The sequence below is a fragment of the Enhydra lutris genome, unplaced genomic scaffold (assembly GCF_002288905.1).
Source record: "Enhydra lutris kenyoni isolate GAN:26980312 unplaced genomic scaffold, ASM228890v2 scaffoldscaffold17, whole genome shotgun sequence".
NCBI classification, from domain to species: Eukaryota; Metazoa; Chordata; class Mammalia; order Carnivora; family Mustelidae; genus Enhydra; species Enhydra lutris.
In genome coordinates, this window is record NW_019154101.1 from 1,966,702 (window position 1) to 1,982,025 (window position 15,324).

The 15,324-nt window shown below is 44.2% G+C and overlaps 1 protein-coding gene across 4 annotated transcripts in view; it reads left to right on the plus strand.

Moving 5' to 3' along the window:
• LOC111147673 (adhesion G protein-coupled receptor F5) overlaps window positions 1-15,324 on the plus strand; it is a 68,192-nt gene that overhangs the window by 21,496 nt on the left and 31,372 nt on the right. For 2 of the 4 annotated variants that reach the window (XM_022503879.1, XM_022503881.1), the window contains exons 3-7: window positions 1,015-1,069; window positions 11,289-11,459; window positions 13,466-13,642; window positions 13,810-13,919; window positions 15,199-15,257. In XM_022503879.1, coding sequence (XP_022359587.1) covers window positions 1,015-1,069; window positions 11,289-11,459; window positions 13,466-13,642; window positions 13,810-13,919; window positions 15,199-15,257 — 572 coding nt within the window. The remainder of the gene's footprint in view (window positions 1-1,014; window positions 1,070-11,288; window positions 11,460-13,465; window positions 13,643-13,809; window positions 13,920-15,198; window positions 15,258-15,324) is intronic. The other 2 variants (XM_022503880.1, XM_022503882.1) reach the window with 1 other exon arrangement.

Consider the following 15,324-nt stretch of genomic DNA (forward strand, 5'->3'; position numbering starts at 1 on the left):
AAGAATTATTATTATCATTGTCATTATGATGAGAGACAACTAGGAACTAATGGTAGACATCACAGATGGTAGAACAAGCTCTGCCCTGAGGGGTGTTCTTAGGTATGTGGAATTTGTGGTAAAGGACACACCCCAAAGGGTAGGGGCTATCTGGCTCTTCTATTGAGCCTTGAAGGGAGTTTGTATTAGGAAGCATATCCTAGCAGGGATAAACTAGGAAGCCTAGGTCGGGTCAAGGTGTGGTTACCTGCTGCAGAATTGGCACAGATCCCAATAGCAAAGCCAGTCAAAGTCAGTTCTTAAACAAAGAATCCGCATGACACCAGGAGAAGAGCTTTATAGAGATGAAGTAAATGGCAGTGTGTGTGAAGGGGTCCATGTGAATGGTGCCCCTAGAAGAGTGTGATGTGTGGTCCAAGAAGAGCACGTAGGAGGTCTTCCTAATATTCTCAGTGCTTTACATTTGTTAATCATTTGATCCTTATGACAACCTTGTGAGGTAGACTGTTCCTTTCCCTATATTATAAATGAGTGCTGAAGCACAGAGAGGTTAAATAACTTGCCCACTGTCACACAGCCATTTTATGGCACAGCTAGGATTTGAACTCAATGTCTGCAGAGTCCTTGCTCTTAATGATTATATTATATGATACAATTCAACTTTATTAGGGGCTAACTATGTGTCACATGGCAGTTCATTTAATTCTCATAAGCGTCCTATGAGTGCACTAATTTTATTATTCTATTTTACTGAAAAGAAAACTGAGGCTCAGAAAGAAGTTCCTCAAGGTCTCAGATATGGTGATTTGGGGTTCGTCTCCTGCATCTGGAGAGCGGTCTCTAAAATGAACGCCAGCTCACATTACAGAACACCTGCCATTCACAGGACACCAGCTTCTCACTGGGATCCTCAGCCCTCAGCTCAGCTCTGACATTTCAGGCCATGTGAGCAGAAAGCCATGGAGAAAAGATATCTCTGACACTAACTGACGGTTTCCTAAAATGTTCTTTCAGATTCTCCATGAACATGAACCAGCAGGGAAGGACTCACTAAGGCAAAAACGAGCAAGTATGTAACCTCTTTCTTTGCTTGGCAGTTTCTTCTAGTAAGTCTGACCAAATGACATTTACTGTGACTTTCCCAACCCTGTCGTCCACATAATTCAGTCTGCAAGTGCGTCATGGTTCAATTTCTAGAAGTAATTAGAAGGGAACTCCATTCCCTACTCTACCTAATGACATTCAGTGGCTCTTAGCAACACATTATAAGCCCCTCATTTCCTCCCTCACTGCTCTCCTGAAATCCTGAAGAGTCTGTTTCCAATGGCTCTCTCCTCAGCTCCCAACTTCCTCATGGTAACCTTTCAAAAGCTCCAATCTGATTCCACTATTTTCCTGCACAAAATCTTTGATGAGCTCCCAATTGCCTTGGAGAGAAAATCCAATCACCTGTGAGCCTTGCCAGACATCACGGGACCTTCCCACTTGTTCTCCTTCTGTTTCCTTTCACATGGTCACTGCCCCACCTGCCACCTACTTTGTTGTCTGGGGGACTCCAACCTGAGTCTCCATTCACATGGTCTCCTGCCACGTAAGGCTTTCCACTGATGCCCCAACCAGGGAGGGGCTGTTTCTCTGGGTTCCCACTGCCCTTGTTACATTCCCAGAGCACAAGATCTGTCCCAAGGCATTGTAATTATTTTACTTCCTGTGTGTCATTCCCAGGAGAGACGCATTCTCTTGAGCCCTCTTCATCACTGTAACCTGGCATCGAGCCCAGTTTCTCAGTAACTGAGTTAACAAATGAAGAGAGTGTGTGTCCTTGTCACAGCTGCCCCTTTGTGAGTTGAGGACACGTTCCTATTGCTAAAAGTCCACTGTCTTAATGTCTGTACTAATTCTGGAGAAGGTAAAACTTCTTAACTTTTAGGATTATGACTGATTCAAGTCCAGGTGTGCTGTGGCTTGGTCTGTTCAGTCTTGTGGTCCACAAGAGTCAAGAAGCTGCCAAAGAGAGTGGGCTTACCCTGAGGCCGGGATAAAGGTGTCCCTTAGAACCTTCCAGAACAGCAGCCAGCTCCAACTTTGCTCCATTGCTTGAAATGACAATTTAATCACATTTTATTGAGGTCTCAAAATGTTCACTGGAAGGTCACACCTTCATTTTTTCTTCTTTTGCCTTTCTTTCTTTCTGCTTTAGCTCTGTGTTATATCCTCACACCTTTGCTCTCCCACTCCCCTCCTTTCCTAAAGCGATCTGAAGCACACAGACCACACTTTTCCCTGCTTTAAACAAGCAACGGGACATGAACTCCATGTCCCAGGGACATGGACTCCCTGGGTCCCCCTTGCAGCCTGTGACAGCAACAGAGCTGGAGATGTCCCCATTCGGCATTCGGAAAGACTTTTCTTTTTAAGATCAGACTGTTTGTGGATGAGTTCTAGCCCCAGGCTTCTGCCAGGCTCTTGCCGGCCTCAGGCTGCCAACTTCCTCGGGGACAGTTGGTGACTGTAGAGTTGTAAAAGGAATGTCTTCCTGTCCTTCCGGGCCCGGCTATTTATGACTGTGGTGACATCGTGAGAGGTTAGCCTTTGGGGGAGGAAACCACTTCTACGTCTAAGGATTTTGACATACCAAAATTTTCCAGATGTGCTTTCATTAAAAACAATCGTCATGATGATAAATTACCATAAAAACCTGTTTTCCATTTATTGGACATGATCCTCTGTGCTCTTTGGCCTGTGGAGTCATTATGGAAGTGTTAATGGCTCAAGGCATTGTCTGCGGAAGATGAGTTGGCTTTGATACTTTTACAAAATCGCCAAAGAAATGTCCATGGAAAGACCCAGGCGTTAGACCACACAGAGCTGGGATGGGAGTTGAAAGAGAGAGCACTGCTGTCCCGGAAAACCATGAAAGAAACCAACAGAAGGATTACAGTTAGCAGATGCCTCACGGAGGTGTCTGTGTTCTACTTGCTGTAGAAGTTCAGTGAGGCAAGAGGATTGAGCTCTGATTTTCAGGGTGATATCCCCTTTCACATATAAACTCATCCTCCCCTTCTGGGACTTAAGGCCAGAAAGGGACAAACAAAGATTCCAAGAGAAAGAGGATCCTCAAAAGGATTGTCCTTTTGAGGCACTGGATCAGATCCTTAGGGTTTGGGATCAAATCATCCTGAAAAGTAGGATCAACACTCTCATTTATTCTCAGAGCCCTTTAGACTGCTTTCTAAGTTACTCTGGTTAGCTATGTAACTTCAGGGTTCCTTGATACACACACATGGGTATATATGTGTATTACGTATATGTCATATACATATTACACACATAAACCCAGACATATGTATGCATACAAATATATATGAATGATTATTTTACAGGGTTGTTGATATTAGATAATATTATGTACTTATTATTTAACTGTTGCTAGGGTTATCTAGGGGTTTGCTTGATTTGGGGATTTTTTAAAAATATAAACACAGGGGCTCCTGGATGGCTCAGATGGTTGGGTTACTGCATTCTGCTCGGGTCATGGTCCCGGGATCCTGGGATCGAGTCCTGCATCAGGCTCCCTGCTCAATGGGGAGCCTGCTTCTCCCTCTCTCCATCTCTCATGAATATATATATAAAACCTTGAAAAAAAAATAAGATAAAAGAAAATTTTTTTAAAAACTAGAAACAGATTTATTTATAAAAATAGTATTGAATCTGAAGGAGCCTGAAATATCCCAGGTACAGAGAAAGTCCCATATAACCACTGAAGGCAGGAGGAGGAATGCTGGGAGATACAAGTTAGTGTTTTTGGAAAAGTATTTCAGAACTCGGTTGGGGAAGAGAAGTCTGCACAAAAACCCGGAGGCCAGAGGCCAGAAGAAGGGTGGACCTGCCAGTTAGAGCAGAGAGGCCTCAGGGGAGCAGAAGGAAATAAGAATGGGACACAGCATCCCGTCATGTCCCCACGACACTAGGAGGTATATTCTAGATCAGCTGAACGGGTAGCACAGAGGAGGGACTGATGGAAACCCTCTGAAGTGAAAAGTAGCCAGATGGTTATGGCTGAATGAATTACATGAAGAAGTCAGCGCTCGGGAGCCCAGCGAGGAGGCTTATCCTCATGGACCATCCCTGGCCCTGGCCCCTCAAGGGAAACAGGAAAGGAGAAAGGGGAACGCTTGTGAAGGATATTATGACAAGTGGATCAAAAGGACTTGGAGAGAGCTTTGACGTGGGGTGACAGGTAGCAGCGATCCATGTGACATTCCGGGAGCACATAGACCTGGACATCTGGTGGATGTGGAGACCCGAGGTAGAACCCGGAGTTGGAATGGAGATCTCATCTTGGAGGTTTGTCAGTCAGCTCCCAGTTGAGTCTTATGGGTATTCTTCCTAGGGGAGCGAGAGCAGAAGTTTCTTCTTGGTTAGAAGTAACACAGGTGCATTCTCTAGGTGCCTTTGTGAAGTTCTCCACGCCAGGTTTCCAAGCTTCGTTGGGAATGTTCTTGCGCCCTGGGCAGAAAAGCCCTAATGGGTTCTTCTTTGGCTTCAAAAGGAATGGCTGACAGCAGACCCATTTTCGAGAAAGGGAGAAAGGGATGTCCTATCCTCATGCTGGAGGTTCTTCATGTTCATATCTGCCTAGTGAGAGAATTGGGTGGTTGGCTTCCAGGGTGGGAATCTCGATTTTTCTGCAGACCTGGCAGCCCCAGCCTGTGCTGGCCCTTCTTCATCTGGGTCCATGAAATGCTGTGCATTTTCCAGGTTAAGGAACACATTTGGGGGGTTCGTGGCCTTCATCTTCCTTAGGGTAGCATGTGGTACTTTGTACACTTATCCCAGAGAAGGATGACAAGGCTAAGAAACCCCCGCCCTCAGTGGTTTTAGGGTTGACCCTCCATGTGCTGGGAATCCTTCTTTCTTTTAATTTCTGATTAGTGTGGTGTGTCTGTTTAACCATCTCAAAGGTGAGACCCGACTAGAATAGCATTAGCTCTTCTTGTCCTACCAGCAGACATCTGCGTGTCATATGACCATCACATTTATTATAATTTATATTCTTACTTCTACCTGCTGTTTCAGACTGGCTACTGTACTAGCCATACAATTGGCTAGGGGTCTCTATACCAACTTCTTAGCATCAATTCTGCAAAGAATATATTACCCCTGTTTGACACATGGCAAAGAGTGGCTCACAGAGGTTTAATGGCCCAGGAAAGAAGATACTTGACCCCATCTCACTCCGACTCCAAAGTCCATGCTCGCAAGGCAGAGTTAAGAGCTTTCAACATGGGTTTCTGGCTCTTGCCTGTGAGACTCCAGGCCATGATTATGAGAGCAGCTTTGTAGGGGAAGGAGGAAGGAGCACTGTCTTCATCTTAGTAGAAAAAGAATTTTACACAGGACTGACTTTGATGACTCGGGTATATGACAAACTGGGAGAATTGATCACTTTCTCCATTACAGTCCGATGTTCTATGACACACTGTGCTGCCTATGCTCTCCTCCATCGACACCTGCCAGCGATCCCAGCCTGGGGGTTCTGGTAGTTTTCCCTTGCATGAACAAACCTTTCTAAAGCCTAAAGGGAGGACATGATCCTCGGACTCTCTCCTGACAACTGTACAATAGGATACAGGTGTTCCTGCCAAATTGCTACCTACTAGAACATACTAAGAAAGAAGCAGAAGAACAGGCACCTTTTAATATTTACCTGCTATGAGACTAAGGGTGAGAACAACAGGGCCAGATCTTCAGTGATAAAGAAGTATTGTCCCTTTGGGTCAAGAGAAAAAAATCACATCAATTTCATTTCTCTTGTGTGAAGTCAGCCTTCATTCTTTTGCAGGTGGGAGATTAATTTACACATAGACTTAGGCTCCAACTTCTGAGAAGCTGTAATTCCCATTAGAGTGGCCAGGCAAAAATAGGCTTGTTTGCTTAAACAGCTGTGATTAAGACCCAGAACTACTTGACACAGTTTGGGGCCAACTTTTCGGAAATGTGCCTTTAAGATAAGTGCTGTGTGGCGGGCAGCGATTTCTGGGAAAGGAGAGGGGAAATCCCGGCTGGTCTGTGTCCCTGGGCCTGCCGATAGGCTCTGTTGGTGACACCGATGATACCGGAATGTGCCACCTTCACTTGGGGGCACCGGTGGGTCAGAAAAGTTCAGGCAAACAGCACCAGGCCACAGGAGCCTGAGAAAAAGCAAACCTGTTAAACTCTCTGGAATCAGATGCTCCAGGAGGAGGAGCACAGAAGGACCTCTGAAGGACAGGTTCACCCAGAGGTGGGAAAACCATCCTCTGTTCTTCTGGAGTCCCTTAGTAGCCTGGAGCAGGGCCCGGAACATCACTCTCCCCAGCTCTGATGTCCTCAGATTTGGGAGACACCAGGCCAGCGGGATTTGGCATTTTTTTTTTTTATCCCAAACTATGGGCCTACCTTGGGGGCTGTAAGCGGAGTGTGCCTCTAGGCCCATCCCCAAGGGGGGTCACGCTGACACCTGAGCAGCTGAGCTACTTTCCTTGAAGTCAGACACTGGCCATGTGACCTTACAGGGGCAAGAGGCCCGGCGGCAGCTCCACGTGTCTTGCCCGCGGGGCTGTGACGCTGGAGATCGCCTGGATCGGGAGGGACAGCTTGCTGCTCCTCAGATGAGCTGTGGAAATCACTGTCCCGGGGTTTTTGTGCTTACTTGCGCTTCCTGGGGACATAGTCCCCAAATAGCCCCAAGACAGCTTGTTTCATCTGCATCTTTGGCCAGCATTTACTGCTCTAGAAAGGTCTTAGCTAACCTTTTTTTTTTTTTTAAGATTTCATTTATTTATTTATTTATTTATTTATTTATTTATTTAAGAGAGAGAGAGAACACAAGCAGGGGGAGGGAGAAGCAGGCTTCCCTTCAAGCAGGGAACCCTGGGCGGGGCTCGATCCCAGCACCCTGGGATCAGGACCTGAGCGGAAGGCGGGCGCTTAATGACTGAGGCTTAATGACGGAGCCACCCGGGTGCCCCTTGTCTAAGCATTCTACAAAAAATCCCACTCTGCCCTCATTGTGCCTGCCGCTCTGTTTTCTTACCCTGCTTTATTGTCTCCATGCCCTTCAGAACTGCCCGACCCTGAAGTTTCAACTTACTTTTACCTCCTTTCAGCCTTACTTTTACATGAGTATAGAAGATCCATGGAAGGAGAGCTTTGCCTCTTTTATTTACCCCATGCACCCAGGGCCTGGCACAGTGCCTGGGAAGCAGGCACTCAATAAACAGTAAAGTTACTATGACTCAATATATCAATAAATTAAGGCACAAGTGCATAAACCTAGCAAGACTTCATGTCAAAATTCATGAGTGCCAATGGCAATGAGTCACACTGCCTTCTTCCTCGGTGTGGATTTCTAAGACATTTGTGATGCTGAAACAAGAAGAACAAAGTTTTAGGTAATTCTTCCACTTATTATGAATAGTTTTGCCTTTGGATATGCTGTTAATTTAAAATTCACTTTGAGAATTGTGCACTAGTTCTAAAGACACGTTTAATAATAATGCCTTACTTTTTTTTTTCTTTTTATAGTACAGAGGTTTATAAGGTGTTTACAAAGGGATCACATTCATTATCTTCTTCCATTGGAATTGTGGCAGGGAATGGTTAAAATAAAATGGACTTTAGAGTCAGAAAGATGTGGTTTCAAATCCCAGTTTTTAACGTTTGTTATTCATGGAGCTTCATGAATAACATTAAACCTCAGATTTACCATCTGCAAAATGGGTACTCACGCACTCTCCTCATGACCCCGGAACCTACTGGGTAGTGAATACATGGCAGCTGCTGTTATGATTATTACTTTTATTATGAGTACTTTTGATCCATCTGGTATGACAGAAGAAAGAGGTGAACACATATGCTTGGAGACCATGTTGTTTTTCCCCATAGAAGCAGCAGCAGGAGGCATCTAGGGAAAAAAAAAAGGCAAAGCAAAAGTAAAAACAAAACGAACAGACAATAAAACACACCCCCACCCCCCACACACAACAGAAACAAGTTTAGGTGCTAATATTGACTCTCCAGGACTACCTTACCTTCTTGGTTTCCTCATTTGGATTAAAACATTAAATCCCAACCTTGTCTGATCACCAGGATCACCAGTGGGAATTGGGGGGGGGGGGGAATTACAGATTTCTGGGCCTCATCCATAAAGATTTTACTTGGCTCACCTGGCTTGAGGTTCCAAAGTATGCATGTGTGTTGCACTCCCTAGGTGTGCATAATCGTCAGTCAGGTGTGCCGATAACTGAAATAGATGACTTCCAAGGGCAAGCCTGTAGCCTTCTGAGTTACTATGGTGGCATGGAGTCTGTTTTGAAGAACTGACTATTTTCATGCTGAAAACGTCCCTTCTCTAGTGGAGATCCCCATCCTTGCCGGTCTCTAGGGGGCAGTGTCGCTTAGGTGGAAGGTTCCTCCGAAACTCCTACAGAAGTTGAAGATCATAAAAGGTAGCCAAGGGGAAGAGGTTCTTGGAGGCTGCTTCTTTCATTACAATTGCACAAATCCCCTAGAAGAGAATTTGCTCAAGTCACAGGAACTGTCCTCTTAGTATGTTAAGCTTTTGGCTAAGCTCCTTGTAAGGTCTCACCGGAAGGACCGCCTTGGTTTCCGTGGGGAATGAGGACAGGGGTGAATCACCATGGGCTTTCCAGGCACAGGTTTGTTCTGCGATTACGTCTGAAAAGAATGCCAAGAGGTGGGCTCGTGGATGAGCAGTAGGAATGGCGCTCGGGCAGGGGCTGACGCCATGCTGGGGTCAGACACTGGGACGCAACCACACAGGTGGTGAAGTTGGGGATGTGGGATTGTTATTGACTTCACTCTTCCAGAAAGCCCTACCGTCTAGGATATCCTGTTTACATTCCGGGGAGGAGATAGACTGCCTAGGGCAAAGAGAATCTTGGAGCCGGAATCTGCTGCAGGGTAAACATTGCTGCGTTACTTTTCAGGAAAAAGAATGTGCTCCAAGGCAGACCTTGTAAATATGCCACCGCCCCTCCTCGCACATATTCCCAGCAGGCAACATACCGTGTCTGGAGTTAAGATCACATAAATTAAGATTAACGTTCTTCCAGAAGCTTGTTTTCATCACAGGACCATTGAAGAATCAGAAAGAAAACAGGAAATTTGAGACATGGCCATGGTATCATGACAGACTGTGCTTCTGCACTGGGTTTTGAAAGTCACTTTGTTCTACTTGTAATTACATTTTTGTGAGCAGGAAATATACCTTAAGATATATTCTTTATTCTGAAAAAATTAGCAAAGACTTTTTTTATTTTTTGTATATTTTTGTATTTTTTTATCTTATTTTATTTTTTCAGTGTTCCAGAATTCATTGTTTATGTACCATACCCAGTGCTCCATGCAATACGTGCCCTCCATAATACCCACTACCAGGCTCACCCATCCCTCCCATCCCCCTCCCCTCCAAAACCCTCAGTTTGTTTCTCAGAGTCCACAGTCTCTCGTGCTTTTTCACAGTTTGAGTTAATTACAGCAAGTTGAATGATGCATGTCAAAATGAAATAATTCTCAGAAAGATTGATGAATAAAACCAACCTCTAAGACATAGTTTATCCCTATAAGTAAACAGATACAAGAGCTTTCTACAACAAAAATTTATTCATTGGCATTTCCCATAACAAACTTACTCTATTTTAGTGCTTCTCATCAATATTCCTAGGGAAATTTTAAATAAATCTGGCAATATTGTGGGAAAATTCTTTGCCCTTTTAGAAAATAGACCTAGAATTTTAATTTATGGCAAAATATACATCACACTTCCAGATTTGACTTAAATTTTAAAGTAATAGTTTTGCAAGTATTCACTAAACTTTTCCTTATTTTGACTGACAAGAGAGAATAAGCCGCAACTTGTCTTCTCAATTCATCTGTGTAAAAAATTCTCCTAAACTTTGAAGGTTCATCATGAACTATGAAACTAGCCCTTGGCTTCTGCTCCTGTTATATATTTCAGCCAAGAATGAGCCAAAGATTCTGGCAGGGACAGAGAGGTGAGTGTGTAGCTCTCTCAAGAGGGTCATAATTTTAACAAGAACTGGTTGGGCATACATTTATTACGTGGTGAGCTCCATGCCAGATGGAGTAAAGCCAGGAGAACTGAGAGAAATAGTTCCTGCCCTTGAGAAGCTTACAACTAGTGAATCAGACATGATGTAATACAGGAAACTATGAAAGAACATTCTGATATGTATATTGTCTGGCTTGCCTGGGGTGGGTATGTGTTGGACATCAAATATGTCTAGGATACCAGTCAATCAGCCTGGAGACAATTTGGAAAGGCAATGAAGAGCAGGAGATATCTTTTATTTTACATTCTGACTTGTGAATTTTGCTTTCATTGAGTGCCTATCCTGTTCTGGACACCAGAGATACACAGTAAGAACTAAGAGCCCAGGTTGTTTGCATAGGCAAAGAGCAAAGGGAATTAACCGGATGGCCTTTCCTAGAGGTCTTCAAGCCATGCATAGTCCAGGTCTCAAAATGCATGCATGTCAAATGAATGGTGTTGAAAACAGGCTGACTCATTCTTCTGAGTCAGGATCATGGCTTTATTGTCTAAACTGTTGCCTAGGTTCCCCTGCTAGATCTCCTTCCTTCTATTCTGGCCATTTCCGGTCAAGTTTCAACACAGCAATCCTTGACCTTGGACACCAAGGAGGGTGAGAGATTGGAGAGGAAGGACAAGTTCTGAACTTAGCCTGTAAATTTCTCAAATGGCCAGAGACCATTACACTGAAACCAGACAAATCAGTTGCCTTCCTCCAGTAAATAGTAAAGTCATGGGGCACCTGAGTGGCGCAGTGGGATAAGCATCTGACTCTTGGTCTCAGCTCAGCTCCTGAGATCAAGATGGTGAGATTGAGCCCTGAATCGGCTCTGCACTCAGCTCAGAGTCTGCTTAAGACTCTCTCTCTCTCCCTTTCTCTTTACCACCTTCCCCCACCTCCACTTTATCTCTCTCTCAAATAAATAAATCTTAATAAATAAATAAGTACATAAATATAAAATCATAGAGAGGGAATACCACGAAGGGGATATTTGGTGGTGTAAATTGACAAACTTATTTTTCTCTAGAAAGGTTCATTAGAAATCCCTCAAGGCTGACATGTCCAGCATCCACATAGTCCCATTACTGCTTTTAAATGTTGACCTGTCCACCATGCTCCCTCTTGGCCACCCATGCTGAGTTCTCACAGCTTCCTGTGCTTTCCTTTCAGTCGCCTCAAGCAGCCCAACAGCTGAAGAGTACACCGTTGATGTGGAGATCAGTTTTGAAAATGCCTCCTTCCTGGAGTCAATCAAAGCGTCCTTGTACAGCCTCAGTTTCCCAATTCAGGGGAACAGCACTGACCAAGCTACCACCATTTTAAGCATTGAGGTGACAACAGGTGAGTCAAAGACCCATTGCTTCAGAACGGAGGGTCAGACATACCAGGAGGAAGGCTGTCTGCACTCCTTACTATTAGAGCAGATTGTACTTCGTAGGCAAGTGAGATGACCCAAAAAGGCCTGAGGTATGATTTATGACTCCACAGACTTCCAGAATGAAGCCCCTACTGGCAAACTCTGCAGCCAGTTTCCTTATTTCAAATGGTGGCCAAATGTTTGCTTGGTGGTTTGTGTATCACTTGTCACAAAATATGTCCCAAGATACTGCCAGGTCCTTCATGACAAACTGCTGGACCCTATTCCTCTGGGTAATCAATGGGTACAGCAAGGACCGGTTCATGTATTAGTAAGTGGCAAGTTCCCTTCATTCTGGCATCATAGGTCAGGAAATAGGAACCAGGCACACTCCTGGATGGAAGCAAGACATAATATAGAAACCCCCAGGCTATGGGATTGGACATTCTGATCACTGCCTCCCTTTTGAGGTTACGCTAGGTGTCCTACCTCTCAGGCACCATCACCTGGGAAGCTACGTTAGGGGACTCCCCTTTGTCCTAAACAAAGTTACTGTCTTGTAAGCACTAACAGATGTTGGATTTTATGATTCTAAAATGGAGGCAAGCATAAAATTCTTATTTTTCAAAATTTTTTTGGAATTCTTATATTTCAAATCGTCCATCAATATCATTTATGCATTCCAATTTTTCATTCTTAATATATGCTAGTGGAACCTTAGGGATTGCTTCTTAGCTCCCTTTGGGTGCCCCTTCCCACCAATGTTGAAGCACAGAACTGTACCAGTGTTCACAGATTCCTTGGAGTTTGGGTGTCCCTCCTATTTCAGGAACAATGATCTGATGGCTCTTCTTTGGGTAGTCACTCTGTGCCTTTTTCTAGGAGCTGATTCTTAGAATAGACAATTCCCAGTGATACGGCTTTGATTGAATTTCAGAAATAAATTCAAAGTACTCTGTTTTCAGAGCATTTGCCGATGTCCCCACTGGGGTTAGAAACCGTATTGCATGGAGTGCTGGGTGTGGTGCATAAACAATGAATTTTGGAACACTGGAAAAAAATTAAATAAAATAAAATTTTTAAAAAAAGAAAAAGATAAAAAGAAACCGTTTTGGTTGTTCACATTGGATTAGAAATATAAAAGGCACAATCGCATTTGTACTTGGTGTTCGTTATCTGTTGCCACTTAACACATTAGCTCAAAACTTAGCATCTTAAAGCAACAAACATGTATTATATCCCGTAAGTTTCCAAGAGCCAGATTTGGAAGGAGCTTGCCTGGATGGCTCTGGCGTAGGTCGTATGAGAGTATAGTCAAGCTGTCAGCCAGAGGGACAGTCCTCTAAAGGCTTGACCAGGGCTGGAAAATCCACTTTGAAGCCCACTCCTGTGGTTGTTGGCAGGACCCAGCTCCTCTCTAGCTGTTGGCTGGAGGCTCTTGTTCCTCACCATGTCAGCCTCTCCATGACGTGTCCTCATGCAGTGGCAGCTGGCTACCCCCACAGCAAACAATGAAAGAAAGAGAAGGAGAGAGAGAGAGAGAGAGAGAGATGACAGAGGAAAGCCACAGTATCTTTTATATCCTAAGCTCAGAGATGATATATCATTACTTCTGCCATATCCTGTTGGTCACACAGACCAAGCCTAGTACACTATGAAAGGGAGTTACAAGAGGGTGTCAGTACTCAGAAACAGGGGTGGAAAGGGACAATGCTGGAAACTGGCTCTCATACACTTCATGTCCAGGAATCTGTTCATCATGGTGTCATTGTAGGCATCCCCTGAGATAGTCAAAGCCATCACCCTTGAGGTGGCCATGCCTGACGGCATGGTGATGCATAACGGGAATGAATCTCATGTAATACTATTGAACTTCCCAGAGGGCCATATGTAGTCAAGTTAGGATTTTCTACAAGTATAAATACTTACAGTCTATAAATGTAAAGGTGGTGACCACCTTCTCTCTCCTCGCTGTTCTACATAATGCTAGTCTGCAGACCTACTGGAAATGAAATCTGGTGCTCCTGTGAGACAGGCTACAGGTGGCCTCAGGAACGCTGCCTCCAGAACCTCACTTGTCAAGAGCGTGACAGCGTCCCTGCAGGGCATCAGTGCAGTTGCCTTAAAGGACTACCTCCCAAGGGACCTTTCTGCCAGCTCCAGGGAGGTAAGTAACTGTTCATTAAATATTTCTTTGTTGAGTGGCTATTTGATAGAAACTCAAGCTCAAATGTTTCTCTGTCCTGTGTGTATTCAGTTGTTAACATGAGATTTTAAAATATTGCCCTGGTTTTGGTTTTTTTTTGTTTGTTTGTTTGTTTTTTATTTTTTTAGCAGATGTTACCTTGAGAATGTCGGTCAGACTCAATGTGGGCTTTCAAGAAGACCTCAAGAATACTTCCTCTGCTCTCTATAGGTCCTACAAGACTGACTTGGAAACAGCGGTAGGTTTTGGCCCTGGGAACCTCTTAAGCAACAAGTTCTTCAGGCTGAACTGAATCTGTTGCATTTACAAGTGATAATTTGCTTAGAGCTGTCAGAATTTATGAATGTGGAGATCAGAATTATTCCTCCAAGTCTGGGATAATGAATTAAGATGTGCTCAAATCAAATAATGTTCATGATGCTTTGACATCATCTTGACCTAGGTGGGACTTTTTCCCAGGGTAGGATTGATTCAGAGGTGATCTGGTGGCATCAGCTCACCAAATCCTAATCAGAGGTCCTAGAACCTGGTCTAGAAGTGCCTGATGGTGCATTTCTGCTTGTCTTCACACACCGCCTAGATGAAGCCCCTAGCATCTTTTGGGCAGATCAACCTAAGGCTGGTACCAGGGGTTTCAAACCATTCTATTTTAGAGGTACCAAGGCATTGTCCCTTATGACAGATTTAAATTTATTCATATAAAAATAGCGAGTACTCCCTGAGTGCTAACTGTGTGCCAAACACTATTCTAAATTCTTTACATTGGATTAATTCATCTGAACCTAAATGCTTTGCTTGAATTAACTCATTTGGAGTAGAGCTTCCCAGTTGGAGTGCTATAAATTATTACAGGTGGGGTGAGATAATGACTTCCCTTCATCCTCTGGGCAGCCAAGCCCCTGTGTCAGGCCAGGAGCGCCTCCGCTTACCCTTCCATATCACAGAAATTATTTTCATTTCCCATGGACGCCATGCTGAAATGCTGGAGAACTCCTGGACATCTGATTTGCATATTTGGCATGTAATATTTCTGCACAGCATGAAAAGCTTCCATACACACACACACACACACACACACTGCACACTCAATTACACGCGTTGGAGGGAAGAGAGAGTGGCATATTCATCTTCAATCCCACCCATCCATGTACCTGGCACAGTGCTTGGCACCCCCCGTGCTTTGTGTGTAACATCTACCTGCAGAGGAGACTTGAATGGAGATGAATCTCCAGTGGGTTGGCATTCAGAGAAACCTCCCCATTTTCTTTGCTAGGCATTTCCTGGAGTAAAAATTTTGCCCATGTAACTGGTGCTTGGTTCTTGGAGAACCCAGCCTGAGAAAGACAGATAGGAATTATTTCTTCAAAGATCTGCCTGTCCCAGCACTATTAAAATAGATGGGAGAAAGGTTTACCCAGGGTGATAAAGAATATGTGCTTTTTACTTGGCTTTAAATCCTTTGGCTTATCTCTCGCTGGACCTTGATATGATGACACTTGTCTTACTTTGTTTTCCAGTTTTGGAAAGGTTACAGCATTTTACCAGGCTTCAAATTGGTGACTGTGACAGGATTCAGGTAAGAAGCTATAATCAGGTCATTTCTAGTGACAGACCAATACATTAGCAAAGGAGAAAAAGCCCAT